General features: G+C 38.0%; 1 protein-coding gene across 1 annotated transcript; it reads right to left on the bottom strand.

Moving 5' to 3' along the window:
* Positions 1-2,118: 2,118 nt before the first annotated feature.
* LOC134610535 (serine/threonine-protein kinase SBK1-like) lies at positions 2,119-24,979 on the bottom strand. The gene is made up of 4 exons (XM_063453498.1): positions 24,834-24,979; positions 3,290-3,465; positions 2,848-3,050; positions 2,119-2,676 (listed from the first exon to the last, which is right to left on the bottom strand). Exons 1-4 carry the CDS (start codon positions 24,977-24,979, stop codon positions 2,119-2,121), a joined length of 1,083 nt encoding a protein of 360 aa, XP_063309568.1.
* Between the last annotated feature and the right edge of the window lie 2,922 nt (positions 24,980-27,901).

Genomic DNA, 27,901 nt, shown 5'->3' with positions numbered 1-27,901 from the left:
CGCACTCACCATACAGTCAAACTTGACCATTCTCTCCCTAACTGGGTCGTCCTATATTGCTCTTAAATTTAAATCCCTTTTATGTATCATTAGTGTCACAAATGAGGTCTACAGTCCAAGTATATTGTTCCTTGATAATGCATGTATAGATTGTGTGCTATTCCAAGTTTCACGGTTTTTACAGAATCTTTCAACTGTTGCATATACTGGTTAGGTACCGCGTATCATTAATGTATCATAGACAGTCCTTTTTGTAACATTATATAAGACTTAAAAATAGAGTTTATACCTAGCCATTCATCAAAACCAATCAGTTTATCGACCAGTTTAAATGTTACTTAAATGGACTCTCCAGTGCCAGGAAAATCTGTTTTCCTGGCCCTGCAGGTTCCTGCAGTGCCCCTCTCCCACCCCACCCTATGTTGCTGAAGGGGTTAAAACCCTTTCAGTGACTTAGCTGAATCCAGCGCCGATGTCCCTCCGTCCTGGGTCAGGTTTCGCCCATGACCTAATGTGCAGCAATGCTTTCCTATGGGGATTCTGACTGTAGCGGAGTAAAGGTATGATCCAAGGTAGCTCCGCTGGTAGACAGGAACAGCAATCCAAGACAGGTATAAAACAGGTAGCGTAGTTACAATCCCTTCCCTCCAAGAACTAGACGACACATAGCTTGGAGGTCAACTGACAGCTTTATTCACACATTTGCTTTTATGTCTTTTTCCCATGCAAGGGAGGTAACTTAAAATAACCAATCACATCGTAGTCACCTCCTCTCCCTCTCCTCCCCTTAGATTAACAGTTAAGCTCATTAGTGGGAACAGAGTTTTCCCCAGTTTCTGGATGTCCCCTAAATACAGGGGGTACGGTGACAAATGAGGGGTCCCCTGGTAGGTCTGTTCTGGGTGAGCAACATATTCAAAATTCACCCAGATCAGACCAGGGGTTCGGGAGTTAAAGCCATTTAAAGATTTGACCGACTGCAGGGATTCGGTAGCCGAAAACAGCTCCATGGATTCTGGCCCTGTAGTCGGTCTATTTCCCTGAACACAAAATACCGAACATTTCAGCCATCCGACTCTAATCTTTCGTTCGGATGAATCCCCTAGTCTGGGGGATTCAAACTACCGAACGGCGGGTCGTTCGGCAGTTTAGATCGTACGTTTTGGTGGTCCTGGAGGTCTGAGCGGTGTCTGGGTAGTCGAGCGTCCGATTTTAGTTCCAGACGCTCGACGACCAAACACCGCTGTTCGGGAGTTAAGATGGCCGCCGCCACGTGGAGATTAGGCGAACGGCGGCCACCCACGAACCCAATTACGGTACTTGCAACCTTGTTTCTTTCTATTAAGGGGAGGCACACGACCACAGCAGGGTGGTCTTGCATTCGGTACTTTCAATCGGTTCCCGAACCGGCTACGCATTTCTGGTTCGGGAACCGATTACATTAACATGCTGGTAAAATACACGGTACATTCAGTGACAGGTAGTTCGAATAACATATAACATTTAAAGTATCAGTCTCTTGTGGCTGCTTCTGCCACACTGTCGACGTTGGAGGTCCTCATGCATAGCGTCAGGACGTCCAGCGTAGTTTAAAACACTTTTCGTGTTTTAAGAAGCCGGAGGACTTAACCGTGCAAAGTAATTATTGTAGTTTATAAAAACTGCAATAAATACACTTAGAGGGTAAGGGTGATGGGAGTTGGCACCCAGACCACTCCAATGGGCAGAAGTGATCTGGGTGCCTGGAGTATCCCTTTAACTAACCAAAGTCTAGCAATATACAAGAACAAAATGAATATACATAAATCAAGATTTTATATAACCCCAAAGAGAAATGGAAACCAAATTGCATGCATATTTTCTTTGTGGTATATCTACAAACTGCTGTAACAGCGAGCTACTTTAAACCATTGTCTACATTTCAACTAGTTAGCAGTTAAAATAGTGGATAAAATGTTCCCTTATCCTAAACAAAACATCAGTTCTTAAACTATTGTTGTATCCTATCTCAATCTTGGATATATTTGTGAGTTGAAAAATGCGTTCGGCTGCAATCAGACTTACCGGAATCTGCAGCTTTGATTTCCTAAGTTACTGCCCACTTTTGGTCTGCGTGCCTCATGTAATGTCCTTATGGGGGATATCGGCTTTCCATGGCCAGTGAATATATTCCACAATGTGTGATACAGAACATCTGTCAGTAGCATCAATGGCCAACATTAGTCTGAAGAAATGCTGGGATTCAGTGGTAACCAACCTCCACTCGGCTGGTATTGGCACAGTGTCTTTAAATACCTGCCAGTGAACAAACTGCAAATATTGTTGGTCCCTTGGTAAAGCCTCCTTCCATGGGAAACAGCCAGTGAGCATCACATACACCAGGACTCCAAATGCCCACACATCAAGGCTAGGGTGCAATAATATCTGCTCACTGTCTGCAACAAGGCAGAGTTCAGGAGCCATGTAGGGAATGATCCAGGACATTCCTGGTACATAGGTTCCCTGGAGTCGGGTGAGTCCAAAGTCTGCAAGTTTGATGCAATGGCATTCATGGTCCATGAGCAGAATATTATTCAGCTTGATGTCCCGATGGACCAGTCCCTTGTAGTGGATGAACTCCAAGGCACTCGTCAGCTGAAGAATGCAGCGCTTCACAATGTCCTCTTGTAAACCAACCTGTAAAGGTGAGAAGATAATAATTGAATCCATCAGACATAAGAGATTCATTTTTATTTACAATAACAATGGGTAGGAGGACAGGGGGGTAGGGGGTGTTTATTTACATGGGAATTACATTGATTATTAAGACCATAAAACTAAATGCGTGCCAATTTTTGGAAACCTCACCTTTGGTGTTATGATGGAATGTAGTGTCCCAGCTGGTGCAACCTCCTGAACAAACACATAGTTGCTTGGTGTTTCGAAGGCCATTCTAAAGGTGGTAACGATATGGGGATGAATCCCAAGGTAGACGCAGATACTATATTCCAAGAGGAAATTATCTGCTAAAGTCTTCTCCTTCACCAGCATTTTCAAGGCCACCAGCTGTCCTGTTAACAAAACAAAATATACTGTGATCTCCAGCTACTCATGTTTATACAGATAATAGTTTTATAAAACCATGGCTTTCAGTTTATGGACTAGCAATTTCTTGAGGTGCCAAAAAGCATCGGCATTGTACTTTACCCTGCTAAATGCAGAAATCCATTAGAACTTACTCTGTATAAAATAAAGGACTCCAGTTTTTTTTAAAAGGTGAGAGATGAGCATACAAGCTAATGTAACTTACCTGAACGCCTGTGATTGGCGAGGAGAACCTTCCCATAAGAACCTTTGCCCAGTTCTTTAATTGGGTCAAAGTGATCCATTACAGACATCCTTGTCATGGTCTGAGATGTCTCTCCCACCAGCTGCAGAAGATCCTTTGCTGTCTCCTTAGTGACATCCATGATTGTAGCGGCCATTCTAAAACCAAAGAAAGTGATCAGTGCAATTGATATCATTAAACATTTAGTATAAATGTATTGCTGCCTGATTTAGCCTACAGGTCTTGGTATTGGCTGAAGGTGCTCTGAAGATGCAGTTAATGTGCCTTCTTTGGGGACACAAACCCGGATCACTGCTCTGATAGAATAAAGGTTGTATGCAATTAGCTGTGCAGAACGGTGGGGGAGACATGTGTTTATTGTCCTTACATTATTAGATCAAATGGTAAATGTACAAACCCAAAAACATATGCACTATGAAGGCTTTTATTAAAAATAGACATTTAAACCTGTATAAGAAATTTAAAAATGTTAAATTCTATAAATGAGCCATTGCACTATATTTTGGGTAAATCCTTTTTATTTCCATTCTTAGCATTTTAGAATGCAGTATCAGAGGTGAAGGGCAAGAGAACTACAAGACAGGGTGAAGGTCGGGTGGGCTAAAATATGATCAGAGAGAGAGTTATGAGACTTTAAATTAGAGCAATGGGATTTTGGGTGGAGAGGAGGGCAAGCTTTAATTGAAGAAACTGTGAGCTGGGGAAAAGATCTGTAAAAGAGGAATATAGAAAGTAAAACAGTGAGTAATGAGATTACTGGAGAGGATGGAAGGTTTAATAAGGCAAAATATCATAAATACTACATTCTAAAACGAAGAATCGATCTCGTCCACCACTAATTGACCGCAAGTGAGAAACTTTGCTTCACCACTTTGTCAAGGGGTTTGAAACCCTGTAATTGTACTACCAAACTAAATTTTCCCAAAAAGGGGGGCATTGAGCTATAGTTTGTAGATAAATACATAGAAAGTAATAGTATATAAAGTAGAACAAGGGGGTGAAAAAACAAAACAAAATGATAAAAAGCTATGTGATACACAGTTGCAACAGTTAACTGTGCAGCGTATAAGTGGTATACTGGATTCTTTATTATCCACCAGGAAATATGTGCCTAAATGTGTAGTATTAACGTTTGACTCCTTTTTGTATCCCATCTACTTCGAGATACTTGGATTTTTATCATTTTGTATTCTATTTTTTCACCCCCTTGTTCTACTTTATATACTATTACTTTCTATGTATTTATCTACAGACTAATACCCCCTTTCTTGGGATATTTTAACGTCCATCAATAAACGTTATATTTTAAAGTGCTCACATCACACTAATTTATTTTGGTACTAAATTCTAACAGATAAAATGTTTTGAGAAGAAGCTTTGGAATTGGTTTCATTTTAAGAATATTTATATTTGTACATAAATTCACAGCGTCTTCAGCCAGTTACTTCCACAAAGCCTGAAAATCTTCTGACCGTCTAATTGCCAATCCACCACACATCCTAACCAATAACCTATAAACCAACCCTTTTCCCACAGTCTATTAACCCTTCATCCCATCGATACCCGGACTGAGACTGCCATACTATGAAATCCTTACCTTCTAGAGATGAGTAGAGCCAGGAATAGAATCGACACTCGCTCAGTCTGTCGCTCTGGATACAGAATGTTACTGAGCAGAGAGGGTGGATATGGGTCTAATAAGGGGCAGCTGATTGGGTAACTTTGCATACAATAGGTTAATTACCCACCAGGGTTCCCATTCATTTACATATAAATAGAAACTTGGGAAACATGGAAACTGAGACTCTTGGAAAGAAACTGTTGCTAAATGATGTCACTGTTAGAACATAAACTAATTAAGTTAAAATCTATTTTAACAGAATCCTGGAAATAATGCAGGTAATATTTTAACTTTATTTTATTTTTGGACTAACATTATCTTGGAATAACAAGCTTTCAGGAGATCTTCCTGTAAATCTAAAGCATTTCTGGAGAAACTGACCCATCTCGAACCTGATCCATGATCCGGGGTTATAGCCAGATCAGATCGTACACAAGTAGGGTAGTAGGAGGAACAAAATAACCACGTTGTTCCAGGGGGTAAAACATATTCTGTATAATGGTCAGAGAGTGAGGAGAAAATATATATCTATATAGAGAATAGTTCTGACCCTGTAGAAGATTCGGGCATCCCCTGCTATTACCCTAGTTATCCCTGTGTACAATGTTCCACAGGGTCAGAACTATTCTCTATATAGATTTATATTTTCTGCTCACTCTCTGATCCTTATACAGAATATTTATTTTTGATCCTCCTTTTACCCTACTTATCCCTGTGTGATCTGATATTGCTTTTACTTTGTATTGAGATGATTGTCATTATTATTCATATAAAGTATCTCCTGGCAACATTTAATGCCAATTAATGTAAAAACACACTTCTTCCATTGTCTATGGACATAACGTAATGGTTTCTACCAGTGGATTTCAGGGCACGATGTGGGGATCTAAATGTTTCCTGGTTTTGCCCCTCTATATAATGCTGCCCCCTAACCGGCTCTCATGCCGTGCAGTGTGGATAGGGGCTTACATTGGTTCCTTATTGTGATTGCAGTGGGAGAGTATTCATACAATAACAATATATATGCAATAATTCATGCACTGGTCAACCTTTCTACCATGTGATGGCTGCTCATTGCAGTGACAGTGATTGCAAGAAGAAGCTGTTACGGTTGCCTCCAGGCTGGCTGGAAGTTGGACCATAGAAAGGATGCTCCTAGCGCTCACCAAAGGACCATCAGCACCGTAGACACATAACTATTGCGTAGCCACCATAAGTACTGCACCGTTGCTTGGCTGGTATCTCGCCATTTGCTCTGTGCCCTAGACCTACGACCAGGCTCCAGGTTCCAGTAGGTGAACCTCTTCCTTCTGTAGAGCAAAGCAGGATCAGGAACAAGAGCTCTTACAAGAGCTCAGTAGCTAAGGGAGTATGAAGAGCATAGCAATCCCTGTAGTGATTGTAGCTGTCCCCTACAAACATGAGTCAAGGCTGCAAGTTAGAGGGTGAAGTCATTCTGTTTTATTGGCACCAAAAGAACCTTCTTTTATGCAGGTTTCCCTTAGATAGGACCACCCACAGGGTTTAACAAAACAATCAATCATACACGTACATTAACGAAAACACTCCCAGCAATTACACACAAAATCCTCCCCTCTGCCTGTGATATAATTATGGTACACAATACTTAACATAATTATCACAGACAGTAAAAATACAGTTTTTACACATCAACTGTAACTTTAAAACCATACATCCAATCTTCATAAAAATTACATATTAATCAGCACAATTTAAATATAAACATAACACAAATCCATCCAGTAGATCAAAAGTTAGACGGAAGTCCTTTATGACCGACCGCAAGCACATTTTCCTGCCCCAAACAGTTCCATAGATTTGGGCTGTGCGGTCGGTCTATTTCACACTGAAAAACGACTACGTCCCATTCGAACGGACATTTGAATCTTCGAACGGGACTTAGTCTCTGCAGCTGAAAGTTTAGTGTAGGAGAAGGTAAGGGTCAGCGGTGTTCGCGGAAATGTGTAGCCGATTTCAGTTCCATGAATTTGGCTACACATACCGCTGACCTCGTTTGAATGAGCAAAGATGGCTGCCGCCACGTGTTCGTTTGCACGAACAGCGGCCACCCAGCGCTCGGCAATTAACCTGCAGTAACCTCACAGCCTGGGAGGTAAATTGCCTGCACACTTTAACTTCTGGGTGGTCTGCCTGTGTGGTACTTGGTTCAGTAAGCCCCATTTACTGAACCAAGTGGGAGAAAGCCAGGGACATAGTATATTAAAGGTTTAGGGACAAAGTCACTATGTCCGCAAACAGTTCTTAAAGGGCCATACACACCCAATAAAAGTCCATACATTTTCAGGGGCACAATCTCCCAGGGGCCATAGTCATGAGGAAGGAGGCTGGCAAATAGGCTTATCCACAACCCAGGGAAGCAGGGCAGTTTGTAACAGAAGCCATGAAGGAATTCAGAAACTGGAGAAGATAAAGAATCAGTGGATGGATTACAATTTGGCTAAAATGTCAGTGTTTGCAATTTTTTTTTTTTTAAAGTCTTGCTTTCAGAGTATTTTTGGCACTGTATTATATCTTATTTCTTTTGAAAAGAAAATGCAAATTTGAGTTTTTATTTTTGAATATTATGTAAATCAAACCTTCTAAAAGCTTTCTATTCAGTAATCACAGTAATTGCACACCTCAGTATTAATCAAAGCTTAGTATTGTCAATCTCTTAATGTAAATACATTCACAGACTACTATATTAAGTTACTGTCTCCTTTTAGTCTGTTTAGCAGTTTCTATGTAAATGCAGGATTTGGGTGTGTTAATAAATTTGGGTTTAGAGTTAGAATGATATCCCACCTACAATAACAATGTCAGTCTGCATCCAGCAGGGGGCAGAGCTGAATAATGAAATATTTAATGGAATTTAAAACATCTGTAGGATTTTTTTCTTTGTAAGATGAATGTAGCGGAGGGCAGTATTAGAGACCACGATCTCCGCTGGTTCCACCGGTAAATCCACAGTCAGCGCTGAAAAGTAAGGCAAGTCCCCAAATCCTCCCAATAACCGGACGAAATACAGTTTGGGAGTCAACTAACTCGCTTTATTCACAAGCTGGCATATTTAAGCAGTTCCCCATGCAAGGGGTTTCCGTACAGATAATTCAGGGGATTTCTCCCAACAGGCATTGTTCTTCTCCCAACAGGCATTGCTGCACGAGAGGGATACTCCCACTAAAATGGACGATTAAGTGGATTATCCCCTCGTGCAGCAGAACCGGCAATTTACTTTAAAATATATATTTTACACAATATTCGGTACATTGAGATGACCGAACGTTCGGTATATAGCTGGGGTCTGAGCGCACCTTTTGTGAGAATACCGCTCAGATCCCAGCTGAAATGACCGAACGCCGCACAAATACAGTTTTGCATAGAAGTTACCCTCAATCTGTCGAATGTATCTAGGGGAACGATTCTACCGAAAACCGGGCTCCCGAATGGCCTGGAAGTGCAGCGGTGTTCGCATCATCGAGTAGCCGTTTTTAGTTCCAGGCACTCGACGACCAAACACCGCTGCGAAATAGACGAATCCAAGATGGCCGACCGCCGCATGGTCAGTAGTCGAACGACGGCCACTCAGGATAGTCTATAATTACCGATTGCAACATTGTTGCAATCGGTTAACAAGTGCCACATGACCCTAAATGTGTGATCTACCAGGGGGGCCCGTATTCGTTCGGCGAACGGCTTAGATCGCCACTGTTCGCCGCTGTTCGCCGAACGAAGTACTTGTATGCTGGTAGCTTACGGCTGCCAGCATGCGAATCACTATAGCATAACATACACACAGCAAGTATACACGGCACACAGTACAGCCTACAGACAACCTTCCCATATTATAGTTCAGAAGTGGGTAGGTTTGCCACAATGAATATTCTAATTCTTTATATTCAAATTAATTTCATTTCAGACACAGGAACTGAGGCCCTACCTATGTATCTAGTATTACAGACTTCCATTGTATATCAATGGTCACTACATCTGGTTCTAGTTCAGATAGATTGATGAAGGCCTGTTGATATTAACATTTGACCCAGCACTGCAAGCCAGACTCACGTGTGTATTAGGAAGAGACTCCTTGTAGCAGTACTAACCCTCTCCGGGGGCCTGCGAGGTCCTCTGTTCCCGCCAGGCGCGGTCCTGCATCTGCATGAGCCGCACGTGGCTCGTCTGACTGAGTTTACAGGAAGGCGGGCACTGACCGCACGTCTCGGGCGCTCTTTTAAAGGGACAGTGGGAGACGAAATGTGAAACTGTCTCCCATTGGCCCATGTCATTCCACATTCCCCATAATCACGTTTTGGGGGCCTGGATATGACAGGGGCCAATCAAATTGGTATTTATACTCCTCTTTCCTTTAGCTCCCTGCCCTATCGTAGTTTCTGATTCAGTTCCCTTTAGTGCGTTCAGTAATGTTTTTTTCGTACTAGAACTTGGCTTTTTATCCCTGCTTTGTATATTTTGTCGGCTTCCTGACTCCTGTGTACCAGACCTTGGCTAGTGCTTGTTTACGCTGTGTCTCTGTTCCCTTGACCTCGGCTCGTTCCTGACTCTGTCACTTCTGTGCAATCAAGTGTCACATGATTTTGTCATTACATATACATTTTTTTTTTATTTTTTTTTAAAGGCCCCAGAGGCTAAGCAAGAGGCACCACTAACCAAACACTTCCATGAAGACCAAGGAACTCTGCAAACAAGTAAGGGACAATGTTGTTGAGAAGTACAAGTCAGGGTTAGGGTATAAAAAATTAAAAAAAAAAAAAATATCCAAATATTTTGATGATCCTCAGGAGCACCATCAAATCTCAATGGAAAGAACATGGCACAAAAGCAAACCTGCCAAGAGACGGCCGCCCACCAAAACTCACGGACCAGGCAAGGAGGGCATTAATCAGAGAGGCAGCACAGAGAGCTAAGGTAACCCTGGAGGAGCTGCAGAGTTCCACAGCAGAGAATGGAGTATCTGTGCATAGGACGACAATAAGCCGTACGCTCCATAGAGTTGGGCTTTATGGCAGTTACATTACTTTTAGCAAAAAAACAAAATGGCACATTTTGAGTTTGCGAAAAGGCATGTGGGAGATTCCCAAAATGTATAGAGGAAGGTGCTCTGGCCTAATGAGACTAAAATTTAACTTTTCAGCTACCAAAGCTATGTCTGGCGCAAACCCAACACATCACATCACCCAAAGAACACCATCCCCACAGTGAAACATGGTGGTGGCAGCATCATGCTGTGGGGATGTTTGTTTTTCAGCAGCCGGGACTGGGAAACTGGTCAGAGTTGAGGGAAAGATGGATGCTGCTAAATACACGGATATTCTTTAGCAAAACCTGTACCACTGTGCGGGATATGAGGCTAGGACGGATGTTCACCTTCCAGCAGGACAATGACCCCAAACACACTGCTAAAGCAACACTTGAGTGGTTTAAGGGGAAACATGTAGATGTGTTGGAATGTCCTAGTCAAAGCCTAGACCTCAATCAAATATGAAAATCTGTGTTCAGACTTAGATTGCTGTTCACAAGCGCAAACCATCCAACTTAAAGGAGCTGGAGCAGTTTTGTAAAGAGGAATGGGCAAACGTTGCCGTGGTAAGATGTGGCAAGCTCATAGACTTATCCAAAGTGACTTGGATCTGTGATTGCCGCAAAAGGTGGCTCTACAAAGTATTGACTTTTGGGGGGTGAGTAGTTATGCACATTGACTTTTTCTGTTATTTTCTCCTATTTGTTTGTTTCACAATAAAAAGACTCTCCAAAGTTTTGGGCATGTTCTGTAAATTAAATGATGCAAATCCTCAAACAATCCATGTTCATTCCAGGTTGGGACGCAACAAAACACGAAAAATGCCAAGGGGGTGAATACTTTTGCAAGGCACTGTATATAGAATGTTCTTGGTGTAAATTATGTTTTACCACCCAAATATAACGTATGGCTTTAATCATAGACTGGACAGAATTGTTATTAAGCCATTACCCCTTTTCTATGATGGCCACATTATAAGGTATCCAATAACTTTATATGTACGCCTCTAAGTAACTGCATTTAAAAAATGTTTGCAGTTAGAAATTCTTCAATTCTTTTAACATTAAAAATGGGTCCGATCTTGAAGTGCTTACACACTGCTGTATTGGTCCAGATATGTGCAAAGACTTTGTTATTTTCGGATGGTGTGTATGTTTGAATAAATATTAATTTTTGGCTGCAAGACAATATGATTCCATTAATGGAACTGTGGTGTGACAAGCTTCTCAGGAACAGTTAATTTCCTACAAATAAAGACAACTATGTATGAGAATACACTACAGGGAAGGTTTGAGGTGCAATTCTGGGGCCATGAGCTAAATGCCCAATCACCATGGAAACATGGATGTTTCTTTATATTGAGTAACTTTACATCTGATCCATTAACTTCCATTTACTGGCGATATTTCAGAACTCCAAGCGTTAATTGTCAATCTGTGAGTGATGAGATGTTTCAATACAAGGCTGAGTCCTACATTGCGCACTAGACTGTCTGTGAAAGAAAGCTGCTAGCTGTTAGTAGGTTTCCATCTCAAGATACCTTCTTACTGGGATAGAAACAGAGGGCTCTTGTCAAGGGTTTTATTTCTTTAAATGGTAATCAGCACATTTGTCTTTTAAGGTCTACAAGCTAAACCTAGTGCCCATCATACACAGCTCATTGTTTGGACATTTTATTAGATTATCGGTGGGATTTATAATTTATTTCCCATCATTCCCGTGGCTAGATATAGAGAATATTCTAATGAGTTGCTTAGTGTAATAAGTGGTCTGTGTTTTCTCCTGTTGATATGTACATCTTTTGTGTATATATAGTCTTGGGTCAAAGGCTCGCTACATTAATATACGTCTATATTAATGAAAAGTACTCATACGCAATCTGACTTATGTTTCTTATGGTGTATTCTTGGTTACTGATACATAATAAAACAACAAAGGATGTTACATGATCATAGATGTTCAACAGCAGATGGTAATTGCTGAACTTTTTGAAGGAAGCGTAACATCGCTGTACAGGAAGAAGAGCCAAGAGAGAGACCTGGTGTCCATTTGTTCAGTTACTATATAGATGTGCCCATACTGACGTCAGAGTATAGCTCTAGCCATATAAGGACAAGACCCCCAATAAACATTCCAGAGTTCTCATACAAGAAAACCTTGTGACTTATTGATACCATCTGTTACTTATGTCAATCCAGAAGGATATTGATACTTTTGAGTTTAGAGAAGGGCTACTAAACTGGTTCATGCATTGCAGGATAAAACTTACCAGGAAAGGTTAAAGGATCTTAACATGTATAGCTTGGAGGAAAGAGGAGACAGGGGGGATATGATAGAAACATTTAAATACATAAAGGGAATCAACACAGTAAAGGAGGAGACTATATATTTAAAAGAAGAAAAACTACCACAACAAGAGGACATGGTCTTAAATTAGAGGGACAAAGGTTTAAAAATATCAGGAAGTATTACTTTACTGAGAGGGTAGTGGATGCATGGAATAGCCTTCCAGCTGAAGTGGTAGAGGTTAACACAGTAAAGGAGTTTAAGCATGCGTGGGATAGGCATAAGGCTATCCTAACTATAAGATAAGGCCAGGGACTAATGAAAGTATTTAGAAAATTGGGCAGACTAGATGGACTGAATGGTTCTTGTCTGCCGTCACATTCTATGTTTTAATATCCATAAATAATCAATAGAAACATAGAATATGCAATATTCTATATTCAGTCTGTTCATGGTTTGTCTTAAAACCATAACACCATGTCACTGACCTGTTCGTTCATACATCACTTGTATCATATTCATCAGTCATTGAGCATAAGACAAGATGTAGTCACAACTTTCTGTTATGAGAATTCTTAGGTCGAGTTTCTACCCTCCTAATGCTTGCTTTACTTCAAACTCCCTGTGCTTCCGCTATGTATTGGTATTCATAACGACTTGAAGAAAAAAACTAAAAAAACTAAATATATCTATCTATTATAAATTAATAAAATATTTACAAAGGTTGATCCAATAAATAATGTAAAGCAATGAGAAAGATCTACCTGATCTGTTACAGTCATGTCTTTGTAGATACAATCCAGATCTTGTAACATTCTAAACTGTATCCCTATCATATTGCTAATACAGACACATATCACAAAGTATTTTCATTCTCAAGAATTGATATTACTCAAGTACTAATACATGTATTGCTTGTATATCCCATCCAGTTATATATCCATGAATCATGTTTTCTAGTAAATTAAACTGTCACTTTGTATTCATGAATTACATTCCTATACCATTAATCCCACCTAGTGATGATTGTATCAGTACTTTACAATCATAGTATATAATCTGTATATACAGTAGGCTCTCACTACCTGAAATATACCAACACTACTTATAAGACTCATAATAGTTTGCAAAGCTTCAAAGGTTGTGGTGTTATCAACCATGAAGTTATCGAATTCTGCAAATAATGTTTGTTAATACTTATTATTCTAGGAATCTTCCGATCACATCTATTTATTGACATCATTATTGTTCCCGCGAACATCCCACCTTATAGTAACAAACTTTTCATTCATTCGGCGAAAGGTTTACTTTAAAAGAACTCAGAGAATAATTTAAATTCATTATCATCGCTCTCCTCATTAGACCTTAATTGTGATGACTTATTAATGTATTACATCTGAACATAAAAGTAGGATTGTCCAAATGTTACCCAAACATTTGTATTCCTTAGTACACTTCTTGAACTAACTAAACTAAGCTAGGGGTTATACTGCCCAGAAACTCTTATTCCTAGTCATTAAATAACTTATTCATTGGATACCGTCATATCCAGAAACCTATTCTCCCTAGCCCAGACATTTTTAGACTTAGGCCAAATATAATTGTTTACTATACTCAACTACATTTCAAATCTATTCCTCTTATATTCTTAATGTATACCATTATTTAATATAAATTATCCTTCCTTAGTTTTCTTCCGCTAGTTACCATAGTTTGTTTTACTTCACCTCGATATTAACAAATAACTCATTCTTGTGAATCTATGAAATACTTTTGAACTCACTCTTTGTAGTATTAGCTATACAAAAACCTCATTTTATCTGCCCCTGATACTTCTCATATGTTATGTCATAATGTAATAGTTCTCTTCAATACTATATTTTGTAATTTTCTTCCATGTGTTACACATTTATAAATACTCTCTCTTGGTATCAATATACTCATAACTGATAAATAACGTTTCATTGTCTGTTTTCTTTTCTGTTAATATTGAGGAATTGATAGGTATGTTAGTGTTTATTTCTTTCTTTTTTAAGTCTGTTAATCTTCTGTATCGAATGAACTCTGTAAAAGCTTCCATCACAGTTTGCAGGTCAGATGAAGTCTCTTTCCAAGAGCTGATGTCCAGTTGTCTAAAGGAATGCTTTCCTAATTTATTGTCACAAGGATCTGTCACGCTTTACCTACATGAAAGCAAAAAACATGTCCAGCATCAATACAATGGCTTACATAATTTACAACTCAATCATATATTATACAGTTTAACATTGAATTACATGCACTCCAAAACATTCTCATTTCTTCTCATGAGATCTACCATCTAGTGGTCATTGCTTTTGTGCCATGTAATGTTGTAAATTCTTTAAATGTCCTTTTATATCAATCTTTCTACACATTTCAATTTTCAATGTTTTACTAACCATACCTTACTAATCATACCCCCCTTTTAAACTGTTTAATAATCTGGAGGTATCACCTTGTCATATGTCAGTTGTTATAGACAAATATTGTTTCACACTATACTTTAGCAACTTTTTTCTTCTATATAATCAAAACCTATGTATGTCCAGGCTTTGCAAAATATAGTAATCCATTATCAGTCATGACATTAAAATCTCATTCTCATGAATTAAATCAAAGATTTTAAATCAACCTAACTGTTACATTAGTGTATTTCATTCTGAGATAACCTTAATGTACACATTTTAATTAATTCACCGAATACTTTCCTAGAACACACATAAAAACAAACAGCTGAACCGCTTCCAATTGTTTCAACTGAAAACTGCAAAGTTAAAAGGCAAAGGCAGATTAATTCCTAAAGCACCAAAAACAAATAACTTTAGGAGTTAGTCTGCCTTTGCCTTTTAACTTTGCAGTTTTCAGTTGAAACAATTGGAAGGGGTTCAGCTGTTTGTATCACTCTCTTACAAGGAGGCTTCTTTCTCTGCCTAATTCCACAAGCCATTTTAACCCCTTAATTTCTGGACTCCTGCCTTACTTTATTTAAGAAAAAAGCAACTTCTCTCAGTTCTTTTTTTCTTTAGTTGTCACAATTGCAGTTGGATCTAGAGTTCCAATTTTTTTCACAAATGCATTAATTAACTGATCTTGAGTAAAATTAGCAACCAGTCTATATACACTTTCAAATTTTACAAGAAAACTAAAAAATATTCCTTGTGTGGTTTTAGTTTTTCCAACACTTCAGTGTTGTGAGGATATTTATGGGGTGATAAATATTAAAGTAATTTCATAAAAATTATAAAATATTTTTTTATTGTATAGAAAATTGATATCTTGGCACTGTTCCTGATGAAAGATTTTAAAGCTGAGAATTACCCACACAATTTTAATTTAGATCCTAGAGGAAGTTTCACCAGAAGATTTTTATTTCAAACATTAATCACAAATTAATTATAAAAATATAATGTGACAATAAAAATATGTGTAACATGTGTGACAATCAGTGAATATTTAGGTCTAACATAACTATACAATATGGCAGTGGTTTAACACAATATAGACCACTAAAAGCAACCGTTACATACACCAGTTGTCAACAAGATTTATGATGGGACACTGCTTAGAAACCAAATTCATAAAGAAGACAAAAGTTCACAGAACACAGCAGTGCAGCGTAAAACAATAAAAACGTTGTCTGACGGTTTAATCACACTAAATTAACTCTTCCACTGCTGGCTGCAATTCTCATAGGCAAGATCATTCACCATTCCTATGACCATCCAATAAGAATAATTCTAACCAGATTTTACGTTTGCAGAATTTTAACTTTCCTGATTTAAGATTTACTATTTCTAAATTGTATAAGCTAATATATTTGGATAATTGTGAAACAAAACACAAAATCCTTTCACTGTATAGCTTTGTGGTGATACAATTTCACCAATGTGACATAACACCAGGTGTTTGTAAATAAATAATGAAACTTTCCTCTAAATAGTAGATTTTAACCCGAAGATCTCCTCAAATCTTCCATATAAATATGAAACCAAAATATGGGTCAATCCAACTATAGGGAAATAAAAAGTGACACAGTGCGACTGTTTGATAGATGTATAATAGTGATATGTGCCAAATCGATCACTCACACTTTCAGTGACAATAGGGCGTATCACAACTCCTTGTTCTCAGATGTTTCTCTGCTTTCAAAATTATTCAATCTCATTAGTGGAGAAAGATACAAAAAGAAAAGCAATCCAGAATGAAAAAAGTAGAAAGGCTTGTGCAAAGTACAAAAAGCATTTATTAGTTACACATAGGTAAGAATCAATCAGCATAGGATAAAAACTGTCCACAATGTGTCCAACGCGTTTCTTCCCACTACAGGGACTTCCTCAGGGACCTTGCAGCAGTGTGACAGGTTTAACTATGAATAAAAAAAAACCATTCCCTCTCCCTCCCTCTTAAATACACCCCACAATCAGTAATAAACATTCATTCATGAGTTCCACCGATGAAATTCAGCTGTTCGCCATCGGAATGTAATCACTTACTGGTTCCGGGTATATGACGTCATCACGTTCCGCTGTGTGCGTGCGTCATGCGTTCCAATTGTGTTCCATAGATTTTAATTTATATAGAGTACCATGGTCTTTTTGCCAAAGGATCTCTCTGCAATTTTGGTTTCTAGTATTTAGGTCTTGGATTAAATTGAGCACATATGAGACACTTCTGCAATATATGGATACACTTTTTGGTTTAAATTAGGATGATACAATTTATTTTGCAGGACCTTAAACAGTTGTCCTGTACCCAAATGCCCTGTGTACGATGATTGAATACAATCAGCTCTTGTAATAAGCCACTAGGTACAAATGTTTGTGTTTCATTGTGTTTAACTCTGTACATGCCAGTTTCAGTATCTAGATCCATTCTTTTTATACTGAAAGCTACATCCTTTCATTCTCTATCTGATCTTATAGGGTATTTGTTATTTGTCTTTTACTAACAGTTGCACTCATTACATTTCTCAAGTATTACAACTCCTCAAACAAAGTTTCCTTTGATTCCTGATCTACAAGTCTGTTTCACAACAAGTTAAACCCTTTTTTTTCTTTTCAATAATTAAACAGTTCTGCCAGAATACCTGCATGTTTTAAAGCTTTATCCTGAGAATCTACCATTCCTCGTTTCTCCATATTGGGGGGTGAAGTGTTAAAGCTTTAACTACATAACTGCTGTCACTGATTATATTCACTGGGTCATATATTTCTAGAAATTTCTTTACAGACTCTAACTCAGTTTTCTGAGCAGACATATGGCCTGGCAGTCTATCTTTGCAATTCTTTTGTTTAATCGTCATATATGGCATAACCTGTGTGATGTGATCCATCAACATAAAATCTTGTTCCTCCACATACAAACTAGAAATCCCTTGTATTGTTTGCTTCTCAAAAGGAGATCTGGATTATATTTCCATTTCCTTCTGACATCAAATCAGGAATAACACGGCTTTTACTGGTTTCTACCCTGGGTGGTTTATTTTGTAACTGGCTATATACTCCTAACTCAGAACAATTTTGTAACAGTTTTAGATATTTGGGGGGTTTGTAAATTTATCTGTCCAAATCCTGCCATGTGTTGTGTTGCTTCTAAAGCCAATCATACAGCCATGAGCTGTTTTACACAGGAAAACATTCCTCTTTCCACTGGATACATAATTTTAGAAAAATATCCCAGTATTCGTAAAGATTCATGCTACCTTTGCATTAAACTGCTATTAATGAAGAGACACCTGCGTAACATTGAACAATATATGGTACTGTTTCAATGGGAGCAGCTAGCACAGGCGCTTGTGTGAGAGCATCTTTTAACAGATTTAACTCTTTTCAAATTCCCCTGTCCAGATGATCTTATCTTTTATATTTTAGCATATTGCATAAGGGTTTTGCTATCCCTGCCATATCATATATAAATTCTCTGCTAACATTTATCAAGCTTAAACATTTCTGTAGATGATACTGTCATTGGCCTTGGCAATTGCTGCAATGCTTTAACCCTTGCTGTACATGGCGTTTTACATTCTGGATCTATATTAACTCCTAGGAAAGTAAATCTTTCCTTCAAGATCTGCACTTTGAATGTGTTCAGTTTTAACCCATTATCTGCCAGTGTTTGACAATTATCACACAGTATCTGCTCATGCTCGTCCCTTGTTACTGTTTGAACTTAACAGATCATCAATATATTGCAAAATCTTATTCCCATACCCCAGGGGTTCCAATACTTGAGCCATTGCTTTATGAAAGTAAGCTGGTGAGGCGTGGAAGCCCTGTAGCAACACCTGGAACAGATATTGATGATTTTTAAAGGTAAAAGCATAGCGATACTAGCTATCTGCATTGAATGGTATAGAAAAGAACACATTGACTATATTCAATACAGAAAGTACTTAACATTAGCATCTATTTGCGCCATGATATCTGATGAGATTTACTTATTCACCACATACGTGTCTACAATTAAACCATAAGTGCCATTGGCTTGATTATTAGCCAAATGGTGACTTAAATTTGGAATTACCCACTCTCAACACTCCTTGAGATACCAATGCTTTTATCACCTGATTCACACCTTCTTCTGATTCTTTGGGATCTTATATTGTTTAACTGCAGGGGGGGGGGGGGGTCTAGAACTACAATTACAACTTGCAAATTCACTATCCCACAATCTTGTTTAGACTTAGAGCACACTGTGGGGTATTTAGTTTTAAGATATGGTACAACCTCATCATCTTGTTGTATAGAAGGTGACACTTCACTCTGTTTTACAGTTATATCATGACTAAACTATCTTAAATTATTAGGTTTAAGCACTCAACCTGTTTTGCTCTCACCTAAAGCTTGCCATAAAACCAAATTTAATAAATCCACATACAATTTTTTTTTTTCCATTGACAACATCCATTCCCATAATAGTACAGTGGGAGGAGAGGTCGACCCATAAGTCACAATTTATTTTACCTCCTTCAAACTCAACGTCATTATCAGTGGATAGAATTGCATGTGCATGTTTTCCATTAAAAACTTAGAAGGGATTTGTTGATATGCTTAAATTTTTAAAGGCAAGCGTGTTTTATTAGAGTCATTCCTGCTCCTGTTTCTAATAAAACTGTTATTTTTCCCTCTAGTCTTCCATAAATATATGGTCGCCCATCTTCACTTCGTTATCAGCAAGATAGATCTGATAATAGCTAGGGATTACACATCCCTATTTATTGGTGGGCTAAGGCAGATTTTACTTGTCGATTTGTGACTGCCTCCACCTTTCTTTCAATGGCACTTAACATCAGTATACACTCTTCACATGAATTTGATATGTGAGGGGGGGTTGGTTGAAGATGTATGCTCTGTTTTTACAGCTGCCACTCTCTGTAGATTCTTATTGTCTGGGAAATTCAATTTTCTTTCCCTTTCACTGGGTAAGTTTTTTTCTTCATATTTAGGACAATATCTCCTAACATGACCTTATTGGTTGCAATTATAGCATACCATAGAATTACTCTAATAAAACCCTATAATATCTATCTTGGGGTGTGGCCGAATAGTTTTTAGTACCCTGGTAATTTTGTTAATTTTGTGGTCTTTCCTTAAACCTCACTCTAAAATTACCATATTCAATTAATAACCTAATTTCTCATTCTACCTTCTTCACTAGACACATTTTTAATAGGGGCCAGTCCTGCTGAAGTATCCCTAGACAAAAGTGTGTCTGTGCAACATTGTAGTTATTCCTGTGTTTTTCCTTTTTAACAATTGCAAGGATTTCATAATTTCCATAGCAGCAAAATCTCTTAATCTAGCTCATTTGGTTACCCTGATATTCTAGAGACATATTCACTAACACGCTGCCTGTGTTACTCTTTAGACATAGTAAACTGTTTTGTGTCAGTAATCAAATTCCATGCCTTATTCCTTAAATTAGCAAAAACATGTATATCATAATTTTCTCCATTTAAATTAATCAAAAATAGAAAATTCTAAACTATTCAAACCAGTTGCACACTGTACAACCATTAGCAATATATTTGGAAACAATTCCTGCAACTAAACTCTGGGCTTTTCACATTCTTTATCCTCCAACACATCAATGAGTTAATTTTTAACCCATTCACTTAATGAGACTGGCAGCCAGATCAAACGACATCTGGTGGCTACCACATCACTAAATTTTCGTTTATTCATTTCACCTTCAAAAACCCTCATATTGTAAAAAGGTCCTTTTTGCTCATCATATTTAGACACATTTTTACTCAATCTGGCTAATCTGAGAGTATCCATCTGACCCTTTTCCTTGCACAATTTCCCAATTTTCCTATATCTTTTCTTCTCTTCTGCCCTTTTCACACAACTTCTACTTCCAAACTAAAATCCAAATCTTTCAGATTTTTCCACAAAATATCTGTAACATTCCCCAGACTAACAATTTTTGCAAATTGTCAAAATTAGTAACAACGTCTAATATTGGACACGTGAGACATTGTTTTATGGGTTCTATTTAACAGATCAGTCTGATTCTTAAGCATTTCTTTCATTATATTAAAATCTTAATTTCCTTGACATTACTTAATCCTTTCAACAACTGCCGAGAGTCTGAGGTTTTGTTTCAACTAATGTTGCATCCAATGCACTCTCAAAAGAGAGCCATGGGGGCGATTTCCTTCTTTTAACACTTTTAAGGAGATTTACAGTTTAGCTAGAGGCTAGGTAAATTACTAGACCTTGCAACAACACATATATTTTTCAATTGTTTTACAACACATTTCTTTTTTGTTTCGATGTATTACAAACATAACAATTACTGGTCTTTTTAAGTTGACACCATTCCTTTATAGAATCTTTATTTTCCAGAAAGCCTTTTGCCAGTAATGCAACTTTTTCTTTCCCTTTTAACCACATTGCTTTGCTCAATACCAGTTAATCTGTCTAACCATTTCAATACACAATAGCGTTTTCAGGATTAACTCTTTTACAGACAGATCCTATTCCATTTGACAGCAGTCTTTTGCTGCCAATCCATAATTAACTAACAGTTAATACAATTTGTTTTAATATACATATGAGCAACTTCTACAGACATGTTAAAGACACATACCCTTGAAGTATTTGATTTCCACAGGTGTGCGCATCATCTGATGGAAGAATACTTTTTGGAATATGTAGTTATTTCTTGAGAATCCTCCGAAATGCCATCTTCGATCTGCAATTTGTCATAACATTTATTTCTTCATAAATAAAGTATGGATAAAAGGATACAGATTGTCCTCTCAATTATTATCGTCATATTCTTCCGTCAGTACTGAGCATATTTCCACGTTCGAACGATTTTTCACCCTGCGCAACTCTATTTTCGCATAGTAAAGCTGAATGTTTAAATAAAGGATTTTTGGGATGCCATCCTGCTGTATCAGTCAATTGTGTTTCTCCTGTTTCAAGCCGGGTACTAAAGCTTTTTCTTCAGGGAACAATTTCAACTTTTCTTCAGTGAGTTTCTTGTCTTCTTATTGTAATCTTCTTGTAGCTTGTAGCAGTCATAATTCAGGCTTAAATCAAAAGTTTGCTGTTGGTGCCCGCATTCTCCACCATTAAATGTAGGAAATTGGCATTCCGTGAAATCTTTGTTTGTCACATATCAGTTTTCTTAACAATCGAATCAAGTATCTTGCAGTTTAACTTATGTTTATTCAAACATAACAATTATCATCCATCTGGTAATAACAAATGTCTTTAACATTCTTTGTCCAATACAGAGAGCAATGTTCCAGTTGTTATCCATTTTTGATGTTAAAGGTATTGGCCACGAATTCTAAACTACAATTAGTTTTATGGGTTTAAAATTCAGTTACAGAGGGGAGTATACATAAGATTGCCTTACTTTAAAATAAGTGGCTAATCATAGATTTCAAATTAGGCTAAGTAACTCCCATTTTTCTAAGATAAAGTCATACGTTATATTTGGCGTCAAGATATGTGAGACAAAGAACTTCTATATACATGATGTAATGAATAATTGTCTGTAGAAATGTGAGTCTTCAAAGGAATTCAGGCTTTCAAGGCTAGGTCAAAGGTTACTATAAACAAGCCCTTCAACATCACTCTTAAAGTGAACCAGATGTGGTCTCCATTCCTATACAATGAAAGTCTGTAATACTCTATAGGCCAAGGTATGGCTTCTCAATTTCAGTGTTCTTGAAGCAATCCGAATAAAACTTATAATATTTATATCAACACGTTAAATACATTTAAAGTACATAAAAATATTTTTCAGAAATCGCTACATGGGCCCAGCATTTCTGTTAAAATGGCTAGACCTAACATCTCAAATTATGCCATTTGTTATACTCTGGGGTGCCTACTTTTGAAAATGGTTTGCCATAATAGTGGAAATGTTATTACCCAGGCTGCCATGCTCTCTCAAAGGCGAGAGAGACCCATAAAATCACTTTGTTAAATTGCCAACTTTGAAAAGGACATCTAATATTATTGTCCCCGTGACTTCCCCCCCAAAACAGAAAATCTAGTACATGGGGGTACTGTTACATTCAGGAGACAATGTTAAATACAAATAGTGAGGCTTTGTTGCAATAACTCATATCAGGAATATGAAATGTCCTGTGAAAATTGAGTTCATGTGTGTGAAAAAGCACAAATAAAGCTTTAACCGCTATGTGGGCCCTTCATTTCTGATAAAGTGGTTAGACCAAACATCTTGCAATGCACCATTTCTTATACTCTGGGTTGCCTACTTTTGAAAATGGTATGCCATAATAGTGGAAATGTTATTACCCAGGCTGCCATGCTCTCTCAAATGCGATATAGGCCCAGAAAATCACTTTGCCAAATTTCAAGGTGAAAAAGCATAAATGGATAAGCCGTATATATGACCGTGTAACTTTCCAAAACCCCATAAAACCTATACATGGGGGGTACCATGGCGCTCGTGAGACATCCAAAAGCATGGTACTTACCATTCAAAGGAGGTATTCCAAACCATGATAATGCAGGCCCATGTATTGGAGATTTGAGGAGATAAGAAAAAAATTCCAGTAGATGGGAAAGAATTTATAGACTTCTGAGTGTGCCCATGTAGAAATCAGATGGACCGGTCTTTCCTGATGTTTCCAATTACTTTCAAAAAGATCTTCTAGCTGTGCTAGACAGTCTCTCCTTCATACTGAATGACGTGTCCATACCATACTTTAGGATTTACTCTGGTTTGGCTCATGTTAAATATTTACTTTTTATATTATTGCAGTAATGACCATTTACATATAATTTTATGCAATATGGCTTCTACAATGTTCCTTATTACTAGTAACTTGTTCACAAACTATACAAATTAATCATTTTTACTTTTTTTTAGTAGCTGTAAGAAGATCATCCATAGGAAATATCCAGTATGTACAATGTGAAAGCACTAGAGCTCCACCCAGTGCACTGGAGTAGTAACTGCATAAACCCACATGTTATTACACCATGCTCTGGGTGGGACTCTGTTCATCCTGGTGTAGATTGAGAGAGGTGTTTCCACCCTTGGTTTCCTGCCTGGTTCAGCTTGCTCCTGTATAAAATTAGAAATTAATATCAATTATTGGGAAAATATGTATCACAATCTGCCCTTTGATCTTCTCCCTGTATAACCTCATCCATGGGGCAAGGAGCTGGTTTATAAAATGCGTTATTGTAATGTGTATATAATACAAGCAATGCATGAACTTCAAATAACTTCCAATTTAAAATGTAACCTCACACCGTTTATGAAGCAGTTGGTAAAATAAACAAACTCCTTTATAATTACTAAATAAAACCTTAAGAAAATGGAATAGATTCTATAAAATACACGTTTCCTATTACTTATTTTATTTATTGTAAGTTTAACCCCTTTAAGATTTGAAGTTTTAGGATGTTTACAAATCTAAACGTTCTAAAGACCTTGTGATCATACATGCAAAATAAACCAAATGGATACCTGACATAATGCAAACATTATTGGATCTTGTGTGAGCACCACCCAATGCACAGAACATGTTCCTGTAGGTGACCACTGAAAGGCATAAAGTGAGCTTCTAAATATGAAATAATCCTGGTTTATATTCTATTACTAAGCTGTGTATGGAGAATAATGAAATACATTTTAATAAAGTTAATCTTTACATGTTTGTCACATTCAAGTGGATTTAGTGTTTTCAAAGATCTCTAATCTCCCTCCTCCTGTATGTAACTGTTATTTACAATGTCTTATTCACTTGCCAATTAACAAATATTTACCTACAGTTATTCATGGTCCATGTTCCTCTTCGCTCTGACCTTTCTCCTAGCCTTGTGCGGAATTTCAGATTTCAAAATCTCGTCCATGTACATCAACACATCTTTAGCTTTCCCTCTTGTATTGATGTCTATGGACAAGATGTTATGGAGCATTTTTTTTTAAATCCAGGCCAGGGGGCAGCTTGTCCCAAGGAGAAAGGGATGTAGTGTGAAGAGAAATGTGTTTGCCAATGTGAAAATCTGCTGTATTACCTGTCGGTTAATGTAGCAAACTTCCATGGAAAACTTCCAGTCAGCAGAAGAAAAAGGACTACACCAAAAGCCCACACATCCATCCTGGGATCTGCAGCTAACGGGTCCATGGAGGTTTCATATAGTTCAGGAGACATGTAAGACATTGTTCCTGTCTGGTGCCTGATTGATTTGCCCTTGGCACAAGTTAATCCAAAGTCTGTAATTTTGGCTCAAGAGCATTCACTATCAAACACCAGGATGTTTTCTGGTTTTAATATACAGGTGGACAAGTCCCTTATTCTTCATGAACTCGATTGCACTGGATATCTGCACTCCACCTCTTCACTACAGCTTCTGAAAGACCGATTTGAAATATTAAATGCATTTTGAAATGTTTAGATTTCTGCATAGCTATAGTTAGTCTGCTTAATTTCAGTTATTTGTTAGTATGCTTACATTAACCGGAATCGGCGACAGTAGATCCCCAATCGGTGAGGGCTCCTGAGCAGACATAAAGCTCTTGGGTTTCAAAAGCCAGGCCATAACTCCCAATGATATTGTCATGTAAGAAGGACAGACTGAACTCCATGAGGAAGCTACTTTGGGACAGCCTGCTTTTTATCAAAGCCTTTACTTGAGCTGCAATTCAAACAGAAAATGACTATAATGAACATGTAACATTTAAATTACAGGTATCGGAGGAAGCAAGTCAGTATTTGTATAATAAATCTGTCTATTTTTGGAAATTGAAAGTTGTCATTTGAAGAATTGGAGAACAAAAGGAAGTTTCTGACAGGCAGTTAAAGAGAATTTGATTTGACAATATGCAGATTAAAGAGCAGTTTAACCAAATGCACTATAGGAAACTAAGCAAAATGGCCAAATACCAATAATGTGGGGTAGAGAACACAAACAGGAGAGGAAAGATGAGTTTAAGAGAGAGAACTGATGTTTTGGTTTTGAGCATTACATTCCACAATTCTAGTAATTGACTATTTTTTTTTTTTTTTTATTTTTTATTTTAGAATTGGTTGAAATCCTTACTTTTGATGCTTATGAATGCTTACATTTACAATAAAAGAACCCAGGGACATCTGCAATCATGAGAATTCTTAGTAAAATGTAATAACTGACACGTTTTCTTGTCTCACCATTAATACAGAGCCAAATGACCCACTGCCAAGCTTTCTGATGACCGTAAATAACTCCGACAGGTCAGCCTTGTGCAAGGTCTGGGAAAACATATCAACCAGACCTTCCAGGAGCAGCTCCACATTGGATCCACTGGCTGCCATGACTAGAACCTGTAATAAAAATAGCATGTTTTACAGCCCATTAGTGAACAAAATTCAAATCTTGGATATTCAAGCCGCATGTCCCCCAAAATGCACTAACTTTAAGGATATTGAATCTAAGGGTCTTGCGGTGAAATGCAATGGTCTTTAAAAGTTTTAAAATATACAGACAATATTTGTATTTTTACCTTTTTTTTTTACTGACAGTATATCCATACATACTGACTAAAAGTAATTGGATTGAGATTAATTAAGCTTCACCTATAACAACCATCAGCACTCCAGCTCCTACATCTCCCATAATTCTGGCAGGGGGGTGAAGGTTGACTACCCTGACCTAGAACATATTACTCCCTGAGGGATGTTGCCTGGAATAGTAAAAAAAATATAACTCATAAAAATTGGAAAATGTTTACCTTTTTAATTATTTTAAATAGCGAAGATATAGATTTTCTGTAAATCAGTTGGATTTGATCTCTATTCGAGTCTTCAACAGGTTTTGCTGTAAATATTCTAGAGATACTGAATATCTGGGATTACAGAGTAACAGGGTAGAAGGTGTGCGAACCTGCTTTATAGGGGGGGAAGCACAATGTGGACAATGGGTGGCCATTTACACGTGTGGCATTAGGTCGGGCTCCCTGACTGACCAGGTATGGGTGTGTCTACTGATATGTAAATTACATTGTATTTTTATTACTTCGTCCTAGCTGAGAGAACCTGAGACGTGAACAATATGAATGGAACAGTTTTTGTGTAGAAACCAAATTGAAGACTAAAATTATAATTCATTATCCGATATCTATCTTGTATTAAATCCTTATCTTCACATTAATATATTACTCTTTGTATCAGGTTCTAACATTATCTTAAAATAAAGTTAACCAAGGATAGTCAATAGAACATGATACATTGACAATCCTTGAACTGTCCATTTTATACACATACACATAACACAATCTCTTTAGTAGTGATGTACCGAACTGTACGCCGGCGAACAGTTCCCGGCGAACTTAGCGTGTTCGCGTTGCCGCGGCGGGCGGACACATGCGCAGTTCGATCCGCCCCCTATTCGTCATCATTGGGCAAACTTTGACCCTGTGCCTCTCGGTCAGCAGACACATTCCAGCCAATCAGCAGCATTCCCTCCCATCCACACCCTCCAACCTCCCTCCCAGCATCCATTTTCGATTCATTCTGAAGCTGCATGCTTAGTGAGAGGAGGGAAAGTTTAGCTGCTGCTGATTAGATAGGGAAATTGATAGCTAGGCTAGGGTATTCAGTGTCCACTACAATCCTGAAGGACTCATCTGATCTCTGCTGTAAGGACAGCACCCCAAACAGCCCTTTTTAGGGCTATAACATCAGGCTGCTTTTTTTTTTTTTTTTCCTGTGTAATGTAATTGCAGGTGCCTGCCTGCCAGCTTCTGTGTGAGGTTCACATTGGATACTGTGCCCACTTGCCCAGTGCCACCACTCATATCTGTTTTAACAATTGGTTAAGCTTTAGATTTTAAATAAATAATTTGTTTTCACTGTAATAGAAGAGCAGTTAGTTGTCTGCAAGCGTCTGGGTGTCAGGCCTACTTCAGCGTGTGCTCTGCAGACCTGTGCCAGCGTGCTTTGACAGTTGCCAATCATATCTGGTGTCTCTTTAGCGTGCTTTTACAAAGAAAAAAGGTTTCCAGTGTAAGCTAATAGCAGCCAGTCAGTGTCCTTCAAGCGGCTCTGTCAGGCCTTCCTTCAGCGTGTGCCCTGCACAACCCTGCCAGCGTACTTTGACAGTTGCCA

This window comes from Pelobates fuscus, chromosome 5 (assembly GCF_036172605.1).
Source record: "Pelobates fuscus isolate aPelFus1 chromosome 5, aPelFus1.pri, whole genome shotgun sequence".
Lineage (NCBI taxonomy): Eukaryota > Metazoa > Chordata > Amphibia > Anura > Pelobatidae > Pelobates > Pelobates fuscus.
The sequence above is the reverse complement of the archived record's forward strand: the minus strand, read 5'-3'. Positions and strand labels throughout refer to the sequence as shown.

Bases quoted from the DNA above. Each gene is read 5' to 3' on its own strand.
- LOC134610535 (XM_063453498.1), bottom strand. From the start codon at position 24,979: ATGTCTTACATGTCTCCTGAACTATATGAAACCTCCATGGACCCGTTA. The intron at 3,466-24,833 runs GTAATACAGCAG...CTTTGGTTTTAG, and splicing joins TTTGCTACATTAACCGACAG to AATGGCCGCTACAATCATGG. The intron at 3,051-3,289 runs GTAAGTTACATT...TTTTGTTAACAG, and splicing joins CGCCAATCACAGGCGTTCAG to GACAGCTGGTGGCCTTGAAA.